The sequence below is a fragment of the Cucurbita moschata genome, unplaced genomic scaffold (assembly GCF_002738365.1).
Source record: "Cucurbita moschata cultivar Rifu unplaced genomic scaffold, Cmos_1.0 Cmo_Scf00001, whole genome shotgun sequence".
Taxonomy (NCBI): Eukaryota; Viridiplantae; Streptophyta; class Magnoliopsida; order Cucurbitales; family Cucurbitaceae; genus Cucurbita; species Cucurbita moschata.
In genome coordinates, this window is record NW_019268517.1 from 3,850,425 (window position 1) to 3,861,361 (window position 10,937).

Below are 10,937 nucleotides of genomic sequence, written 5' to 3' on the forward strand. Positions count from 1 at the left end.
CCCAAGCATTAATATGGTCTAGATACGCAGCCAAATTACCCTACTTAAATGTGAAAAACAGAAGCTACTGATCATATTACAGCCATTCTTACATATCCCTGTTAGAGACCTGGGTCCGTACTCCACAAGTAGGTAGGGTGGGTTAGAGAACAACTCATGTCCGTTATGTACTCTACACTTCCTAATTGCCTTCACTTTGCGTCGCTAGTAGCAGCAGAAGATGAGGCCGCGGTGGGTTTCTTGGCTGCCGCACCCGTCGCCGTCAGCTCCCTTAGTTGCGAGTTCATGCTGTTTATGAATGCCATCGATTTTAACTGAGATTCCTCCATTGCTTCTTTCAGCTTGCTCAATGCATAGCAATAGCTTTCCTGCACACATAACTCCTTTAGTTTCAACGCAATATATCATTTTTGTTCACTTTGAGCACAAGCTCTCGTAGCTTCGTTATGGACTTCTCCAAAAAGGTCTCGTACCAATAAAAATGTATTTCTTACTTACAAACCCATGATTATTTCCTAAATTAGCGGACTCCTCTCCAACAATCTTCGACACTTTATACTAAAAATACTTTAATCACAATTCTTTTTGACTTTTTAAATAAAATTTAGGAAAAACGACTTAACAATTCTTCTCTTAGAAATGCTCTACGATTGCTAACTTTCCCTAAAAATGTTTCATGACTAATAAATCGTGGAAAGATTAAGTCATGTATCAACAATGCACTTGTATGTGACGTGTAATTATTTTTAACGGTTTATTAATCTTTCGACGTCCAATGATTCAAACGTGATGATACTTATTACAAAGTTCGAATTCCGAGTGATATGGAGTTAATACCATACCATGAAGCGATCTAGCTCGGATTGGTTAAGCGTATTCAAGCATCTGATCTCATTTTCTCGGTGTTCCATCAAATCCATAGCTAAATAACCCCGGTCCAATTCACCAATTCCTCCAACCTGAACACACAACATATAACAAATGACTACTAATTTTATCATGAATACAAATAACTAAACTCACCTTCAAACAGTTGAGATGGGTCTCAAGTAAGAGGCCATATAAGGGGTGGCTAGAAATTCTCCTACGCAGCGTATCTCCGTCCACGCCATCGTCTTCTTCCTCGTGTTTTAGTTGGAGTTGGACACGAAGTGGTTGGTCTGTAGAATGGTTCCCAGAGTCCATTGGAGGTTGGTAAAGCAGCCGAAAGTAGAAAGAAAGGTGATTAAAGCATTAGAAGGGAGTTGCATATTTATTTGGGAGATGCCCAAAATAAGTGACCCATGCAAAAATGCATATATTTTAGAATGAACAGTGGGAGTCAGAGGAGGAGTAAATGGATGGCAGTGAGTGTGGGCTTTCTGTTCCCTATTCTCTTCCTTGATGGCTTTTTACACATCGTGAAAGTAACACTTCGAAGGGGTTTCTCGAATAATGGGTTTCATTGTTAGTACAAAAAAATGATATACATCATCACAGGCCCCTTCTCTTCTTTCCTCTTACCTCTTTTTTGTAGTTACTATTGGTTCCATCACTTTTGGTACCATAAAACTCCAAACCCTTAACTGTTCATGATGTTGATGCCCTTTTATCAATGCTTTAAAACCCATTTGAGGATGAGAATGTTTGGATTACTGTTGATGTACCCTCATAGAAATGACAGTTCGAGGCGTATATTGGATTACGTGCTTATTATATCTCTGGTGGGGTGGGGTGAGGTGGGGGGGCATATTTACTCTGTCCACTAGTTCAATGTATGTATTTGTGTATATATATTCAGTCACACTTTTGGCTCTATCCCTACATTATGTGTTCTTTGTTATTTTATTTTATGTTATTTATTTATTTACTCACTCAGATTTATTCTGCACAACCCAGAATTTATATTCTTGAATTCAAATCTCCAACTTCATGAAATTGATTTACTTTATGACGTGTACTTAACTCTCAGCCTTCAATCGACAACATCATCATCACACTCTTCGGTACGAGCTACTCCCCTCTACCGCCAGATCCAACCACTTTTAGCCCTTTTTTTTTTCTTCTCTTGGGATTTATGCCTTTTAACCCCACTTAATTTTTAATAATAATTTTATTTTAAATTGAATATTGTCACCAAAAATGTAAGGTTACTAATGTAATATATTCATAAAGTCGTTTTTACAGGTATGACATGCCAAAATGTGAAAAAATAAAAATAAAAATCATTTAAAAAGATTTATTAAAAACACTATCATGGACTTGAACGTTTCTACCCATTTTTTTTTCTTAAAATTCTAACGTTTTATATAGTAAAAAAATTAGAAAAAAAAAGGCTAAAGTCAACCATCAGAGAGAAGAAAAGTTTTTTTTTTTAAAAAAGAGAGAGAAAAATGGTGGGTGGGAAGAAACTTAACTGCTGAGGTACTCCGTTCTTGCCCCAATGAGTCATTATCAATCAAATATTTGAATCGTCTAAAACTGTTAAGAAACGAGAAAGATTACAAGATTGCGAGAGCATGATTTTAGGCTATGTTTTCCATGCTTTAAGTGATTAATACGAATATCTCCCTAACAAAGCATGCAAGAGAAAACAAGTTGAGATTAAGGTGTGAGAGCTAGAGTGGTTTTCACTTTGACCTAGGTCAATACTTTACCAGTAGACCAAGCATTTAGGATCTTAAGTGGCGATTAGAGGTCCAGACCTAAGTGCACCTAGAGGTTGGATTAGCTCGATAAGCTAGTTCTAAGAATCCTAAAAATTGCGAGATAAGATTTAAATTGCCTAGATGCTCCTAAGAACTTGGTACACCTCCACAATATCCAAAGAAATTTAAGAGATCTAATTAGACCTCTTGCTATCAACTTGAATACTCATGACTATGTCTAGAAGCAGGTAGAGAGTTGTAAACTACCTTTTACAGGAGACGAGGAACTATATAAATAATTTAGCTCATGGTAGTTGACATTATTATGTGCAAAAACAGTTCGGGATCCTCTCAACAAGCTCACTATACCTCAACAAGCTCACTATACTGTAAACCATCATTGAGAGGGGCGAAGGACCATACGAGTAGACTCGATAACTGGCAGACACACAGGATGGCTCTCCTAGGTGTTGATTGTATGATTTTTCGTGCGAAAGGGTCACCAATTAACTTTACACAAATGTGTTGAGACCAGGTGCCATACTTCCAATGAGATCTCAACCTAGGATACCGGATGTTCATTGTTGTGGCTATGCAAACCTATTAAGTATGAGAACAAAAAGTAGGTTCACCTGAGATGAGATTCTCCATCCAAGAGATATGCAGCACTAGAATCTGATGAACACCTTTTAGACCCCAATATGGTCTATAACATGTAAGAGAACCACTTGAAACTTCGAGACCTTTGAGAAACTTAGATATCAATAAAACTATACCCGAACTTCTTAGACTTTGAAGAAAAGTTTATGGTAACTTACTAGGATAAGAGTACAATAAAAGCCTAGAAATAGGATTGAGTACTTTTTACCCTCACACCTTACTCCTTTTTTTTAGGGGTTCATAGGTTGACAATTGAGGTGGGGGATTGTTGAAAAGCTATGTAGTCAGAATGGGGATCATCCTAAGGTGTCATCCAATCCTTACATTTTGATTTTTTTGTATTTTATTTGTAATGGTAACTCGAACCCATTTTCCTATCTTTAATAAATTTAAATAACACTAGCTTGTAGTTGAATTTCGTTTTTATTTTAATTGTGGTGTTGTTTGTTTTAATTTGATTTAAAATTTTTACTGTTTTTTTTTTTTTATCGTTTTTCTCACTATTTGAGATTCAAAACCTTAAAAATTGGGTCATGACAAAAGGCGAAGGCGAAGTTGAAACAAGAAGATTTTTAGAAGAATGGAAACACCATGATCTCTAGGCTACAACTAAAATGCAAAATGTGTCTACCCTGTCTTCATTTTCATGTATCCACAACTATGATAGTCATCTTTTTATGAGTGTCTTAGCCATGACTTGGAAAAATAAATAGCCAACATGGCTAGAGTATTTTAAAAAAACTTCGTTAATACTCCATGTTGAACACAACTTTATGTGGGAAACACTTGCACACTCTATTACTTTATCAAGATCAATTGAGAAGAGATTGACACTCAGTAGAAACTACTACTTTGTGTTGCTTGGGATTTCTTGGGATGATGAACTAAGTAGGATAGAGGGTATTTATACTAGAGGTAGTCAATCTTTCCTAAAATACCTAAATCATTTTCCTAAATTTATTCCTAAAATCTCTAAATCATTTTCCTAAATTTATTCCTAAAATTCTAAATCATAAATATAATTACTCAGATAATGGTTGGGCTTGACCCTATTAGGCTAGTGATGATATTTTAACACTCCCTCTCAGCACTAGTCCTCATTTGTTGCACCATGTTGAGTTGACAACGAAAACTCTCATATTTGCCAGTATTTAGCTCTTTTGTAAACAAGTCTGCCACTTGATCATCTGTCTTGATCTGCTGCATCTCGATTTCTTCCTTCAAGACTTTCTCTCTAATGAAATGGTAGTGTACCTCCACATGCTTTGTTCTAGCATGAAACACCAAATTTTCTGCTAGGCGAATCGTAGATTGATTGTTGCAATGGAGTGGTATTGGATACTCAATTTTCTGGTGCCAATCTTCCATCAAGAGTTTCAGCAATATACTTTTCTGAGCTGCTCCAATCGCTGCTTTGTACTCTGTTTCTCCGATACTTGACCTTTGAGTATCGTGATACCGTTTGACATATCTCAAGGTCCGTCGGGCCGCATCCAAATGAGGCTTCTTTCGCATATACTAACTAATGACTCCAACTTCATTTTCGAATCCATTTTGTTGGTTCATGTAGATCTCCTGGTCCAACTCTCCATATAATAAAATATTCTTCATATCCATCTGCCAAAAGTTCTAATCTTTATTAACAAGTGCTGGAGGAACCTATATGATAGTGATCTTCGTCACTGGACTAAACATTTCATCATAGTCTAGTCCATATTGTTGACAAAACCCTCGAGCTACAGGTTGAGTCTTGTATCTTTCGATTGATCCATCCGAGAGACACGTTATTTCGTAAGCCCACTTGCAAGAGATGAGTTTGGTAACTCTTGGTCTTGACACTGATTCCCAAGTTTGATTTTGTTCCAGGGCTATAATTTCTTCCTCCATCGCTTTCTGCCAAGTTGAGTTTTGTGATGCTTCTTCATATGTCTCCGGCTCATTAACTTCATCTTCTACAATGTTGGCATACTTTGGATTTGGCTTTAGGATTATTTTTGAATGTCTGAGTTGTTGAGGTGTCATTTCATTTTCACTAGGGGTTTGCTTGATTGAGTCACTTCTTGCTCACCAACACTAGTGTCACTTGAATTTTCAGGCACATCAGCATTTAAGCAAATGTGTACAGTTTGCTCCCCCGTCTTCTGTGGAAGAATCTCTTCAGTTTGCTCTCCCATCAGAAGAATTTCTTCAATTTGCTTAAGGTCTGGTAATACTTCCTTCTCTGAGGGCCACTCCTCTTCCATTGTACCACTTTGATCGTCAATCATGTGATTTGAGTATCCTGAATCAATGATCCAATCATTCTCATAATCGATATGGTCTCCCATCATCGCCACGAGTGCTAGCTCATCTTCTTCTATAACATACAGTACCTCTGCATCCCATTCCTCCTCCATCTCCATGTTGGAGGATGCCACATTACTTTCGACAGATATTTTCTTGGACCAACAATCTCTGGACATGTGGCTTTTCTTCCCACAATTGTAGCAAATACCCTCAAATCTTTTCTCTTGAGAGTTATTGTTATCGTTCTTCTGAGCTCTCCCCGGTTGTACAGTTCCTTGGTGACTTCTTCTTTTGTCACCATTGTATCCACGTTTGGTAGACGACCTATTATTGCTCTAGCCTTCACTTGTGTAGGGTGCTTCTTCTTCACCCTTCAATGTGATGCCTCCTATTTGTTTAGCCATGGCTTCTTGGATGGCTAACAAATTTTCGAACTCTACAACTGATGGTTGAATGGGCCATCCTTGTACAGCAATAATAAAGCTTCTATATTCTGGTCACAATCCATGGATTCTAATCCTCTTTATTCGAGATTCTATAATGGCGGACTTCAGGTCTAGTTCAGTAATGTCCCGACAGATCGACTTGACCTTGTGGAAGTACTGAGCAATCGTCATGTCACGTTGTGAAATTGACAACAACTCGTTTTCCAAAAGTAGTAGTCTTGTATCATTCTTCTTTGAGAACAACATCACGAACGTGTCTCATGCTTCTTTTGGTGTCTTGTCATCCCAAATGTGTTCTAACATCTCTTCTCCGATTGTGGTCTTCAAGGCAAACATTGTTTTGCCTGCTTTGATTCTCCATTAGCGCAAGGCGCCGTTAGAATCCTCCTCTGGCGGCGTAGTTTTGCACCCGCCAACGATCTTCCAAAGATCATGTCCTTGTAAATAGGACACATGCATGTTGCCCACGTGTTGTAGTTGTTGTTGTTGAGTTTCTTGATTCCTCAAACGATTTGGAAATCACCCATTGTGTTAGCTATACCTCAGTAATACCAAACAAGCTCTTTCGACACAAGACTTGCAGAGTCATAGACTACTCACGACACAAAAGAAACTCACTCACTACTAATCTCAAGAAATCGTTTCTGATGTGGAAGATCAGACAAAGCTGCAACCACAGAGCATACTAAGAATTCCAAAAGATCATATAACCTACACTAACCTCGCTTTGATACCAGATTGTTAAACACAACTTTTTGTGGGAAACACTCGCACACTTTATTAAGACCATTTACAAGACACTTGGTAGAAACTACTACGGTGTGTTGCATGGGATTTCTTGGGATGATGAACTAAGTAGGATGGAGGGTATTATTATAGCGTAGTCAATCTATTCCTAAAATTTCTGAACCTTTTCCGTAAAATACCTAAATCATGTTACTAAATTTATTCCTAAAATTCCTCAATCATTTTCCTAAATTTATTTCTAAAATCCTAAATCATAAATATAATTACTTATACAATGGTTGGACTTAACCCTAGGGCTAGTGATGACATTTTAACCGAGCCTATCTTTTCATAATTTTTTTTTTGGATTCCACTTTTTAGTTGGAGTCCAAATATTGTTGAATGAATAGTACTTTTCTACACATGATCCACACACGTGCATATGAACCCATCAGAAGACCTCGTATATGCATTCCCTAGGCTTGATAACATGCTAGCACACGCTCAAAAGAGAATAAACTCTTTATTCTCACAGCTGAAACATTGGGAACCGTTTTGATTTTATTAAAAAAAATAAACTAAAGCAATAAATATAAGAGTAATAACTCTAACTTGTTACAACCTTCTATTCCAATGACGCAAAAGTTCTTCCAAATGCCACAACATCTTCCTTGTTATGAGTCGAACACAAGACTAAGATTCGTGGGAGCCTTTAAAAGAAAATCTCGAATAACTAGAGAAAGAGAGTTTTAAAAGAAGAAAAGGTGGGAGATCAGTCCCATATTTGAATATCTCTTGGATTTCTTATTCAAATCAAATTACATGTTATAAATATGGCCTATATATTTAACTAATTTGAAACTAATTCAAATTTTAAATATATATTATTAATTAATGTATATACATTAACGGTTTTAATATTTAATATATCAAATATAATAAACGTATTTTTAATGTATCTAATATCTTAAATATTAATCTGAATCCTTCACATTTTTTCTTTTAATTAATGGAACATTTTCATGTTAGAGTTAAGTAAAGAAATGTTATGAATTTATTGACATAAAGCTCTAATGATACCAAATTAATTAATCAATTTTTATTAATTAAATACAGGTCGCTCCACTATCGATCTAGAGTTTCACTCTTATGCACTGTACGACAAGTTATGTCCATTGATATAATCCTTATAAACAAGTCGATCTTCACTAGCGGTTCATAATTATAGTTGAATCAAAAGTTTGTTTTACCCTTATAATTGTATTTTTTACTTTAGGTATCATTGATTTTATAATCAACAATTTGTTTATGATTTAATCATAAACAAGTCCCTCTAGGGTCAATAAGAGGGTAAGACCCTATTGTTTATGTAACGCCACTAATTTTCTTACCCTTAATTAGTGACGTCATTACATGCATGCTTTAAACACACATGCAGAATCTCATAATAAATACTTTTAAAATAAGGTGATGAACTTAAATATTTAGATAAATAAATTGGAATAAAACACCTATCAACTACTAATTAAATTCAATGCTACTAACCTATCATGATTTATCCTGACTTCCATGGCCTTTCCAGCATTCGCCATCATCCGTGCACGGGAGCTTTACCTTTTACCTGAAAATATGAGAGTAGCTAAGTCACTCAACTATTGGGACTATTGGGATTAGCAATGCAATCACACGCATAACGTGATTGAGACTTATCTTTTAAAACCGTAACATGACCTTAGGCTCTTTCCAGTTTCAACTAGGAATGGATGTATAGTACTTCCCCACTAGGCGGGTTCAAATATGTATCCCTTAGGCTTGACTTGTCGGGCACAATGGATTACACATCACCACATGCCACAAATGTCAAATAAAATTTCATAAAGTTTAAATATCAAACATTCACCATGCGTCCCTAACATCATCTACAAATGTCAAATATTTTTAATCTTTATAATAATCTTAAAAATAGAGTAGGGTTGGGTTGGATTATAACTTTATTTTAGAGCTAGTTGAGTTAAATTTACCAAAAAAATGTCAACCCAACCCGAATTTTCAATTTTTAAAAAATTTAATCGAACATAAATAAAAGAATATATAACCCAACCCAATCCGGGAGTTGGATTATATTTTCAAGAAAATTCGGATAAAATGCATTGATACATGAAATACATGTCTAAATTATGTCAATAGTTTGAATTTATGGGCTTAGCTTAAGGAAGGGAGAGAAACAAATTGTACAATCCATTTCAAGGGAGGAATATCATCTTATGCTTCGAGACCATGTTTCAAATGAAAATATTGCTAGTGATGATGTGGAGACAAGCAAAGAGAGTGCCAAGTTTATGTTGTTCCACGTCCATTAGAGACAAAAAAGTGAAAGAAAGTGAAAGAAAGTGAAAAAGAGAGCGTGAGAAGGAAATATTTGACATGTATACTTAGATTAAGGAGAAAGAGGGTTCCATTCCTGGAGTTTGTGAGGAGAACCATGTTTGTATGCAAAACGACCTACACAAATCAATCAAGTGTACCTACTTTTTCTCTTGAATTCTTGTAATAAATTAAAATATTTATTGAAAAGCAAGTTTCAATGATTGATTCCATGATTGATTCCAATATGAGCTAACGTAAATTCATGGGAAGAACAAGACCATTGGATTACGCAAGAAACAACATTCCCATTTCACTTCTACATTCATTTACGGCCCAAAGACAAACGTGAAGATAACCACGAGAAGCAAATGACTTTAAGTTTGCATAACAACGAGAATAATATGAAATAAAGTGTTTTAATCATGCCACAAAAATTTTACGATGAATGACAACATTGTACCATACATGTTTGAATTTGTGGAGATGTCATTGTACTTTTCAATTTTAAAGGTTTTTAAGTTACAATTTAGCATTATTATGATATTGATAGACATGAGAGTTTCAACCTTTCAAATGACCATAGATTACTTAACATTTATTTTCAAGGTTATAAATAATCATTCATGTTTTTGCTTTGAATAAAGATCTTGGATATTAAAATATTAAAATAAAAGTTACATATTATGCTTCCTAAGCCACAAATTTGTTCCTTTACATTTCAGTTTTGCATGCTAGAGTCATTCGAGTAGTCTTGATCAAATTAGTTTTGCATGCTAGAGTCATTCAAGTAGTCTTGATCATATTATTTCGTGGAGCGATTCGAATCTTGAGTTTGGAAACAAGTTTTTCTTACTTTTAATATTGCTCATCAAGATAAATTCAAATTTTTAATTTTCTTAGGATTGATTCCTTATCGTTTATTGAGTTCTTGAATATTTTAGATCTAAAGGATTTGTTTTTCAACAAGGATGTTAAATCAAATTCCAAAAAATATATATCATCTAGTTTTTCGACTTTGTTTTGATTTCGATAAATTAACAGATTTGTATTGTTTTGGAGGGAAGATTAGGAGAGGTACAACCCTAATTTTGATTTGCTCATTATTTTAGAGGTGGAAGAGACTATTGGAGGATAAACTCAAGTTCATGAAACTAGAAAAAAAGAAACAGAAGATCAACACGCAACACTAATTCTTAAATTTCGTTCCCTTTAATCATCTAATTTTTGTTATGGGGTCGTTTTTTTAGTTTATATAGAGATTGATGTCACCATTATACCTTAGGATTCGATCAATTCAATGTTTTGACTGATAATCTTTTTTCTATTCATGTTTTTATGTGCTTAATACTTGTTGCTACCAAAAGTTAAATAGTGTCGATGTTGATTTCATGATATGGTAATAGAGAGTTACTTGTCCTTATAAAAGTCATTTATGATACACGTAACAACCGTACAAAAAAAAAATAAAAAAAAGAGAGAGAAAAAAATTTAAAAGGATAACCGATTTTCCCACTTCTCCATTAACTCTCGTAACTTCTTCCTTAAAATACCCTTCATCTAACCAATATTTATGGGAGTTTCGTTTTCTTTTATCTTGTTTTGTTCCTTCATTGCAATTATTTAAATTTTAGTTACAAAATTAAATACCAAGAATCACTTACATGTTTTATGAAATTGCAATCATGATCCATAATCATTTTTAGGAAAGAGAAAAAAAAGAATCTATCAAAATTGGTCAAGTGAAACAAAATTAAAAAAAAAAAAAAAAAAAAAAAAAAAAAAAAAAAAAAAAAAAAAAAAAAAAAAAAAAAAAAAAAAAAAAAAA

General features: G+C 34.7%; 1 protein-coding gene across 1 annotated transcript; it reads right to left on the reverse strand.

Moving 5' to 3' along the window:
• On the reverse strand, positions 1-1,192 carry LOC111449708 (homeobox protein KNOX3). Its single transcript, XM_023089724.1, has 3 exons — positions 1,024-1,192; positions 843-959; positions 1-368 (listed from the first exon to the last, which is right to left on the reverse strand). The coding sequence occupies exons 1-3, from the start codon at positions 1,183-1,185 to the stop codon at positions 192-194; spliced, it is 456 nt and encodes a 151-aa protein (XP_022945492.1). The 5' UTR covers positions 1,186-1,192; the 3' UTR covers positions 1-191.
• Positions 1,193-10,937: the final 9,745 nt, after the last annotated feature.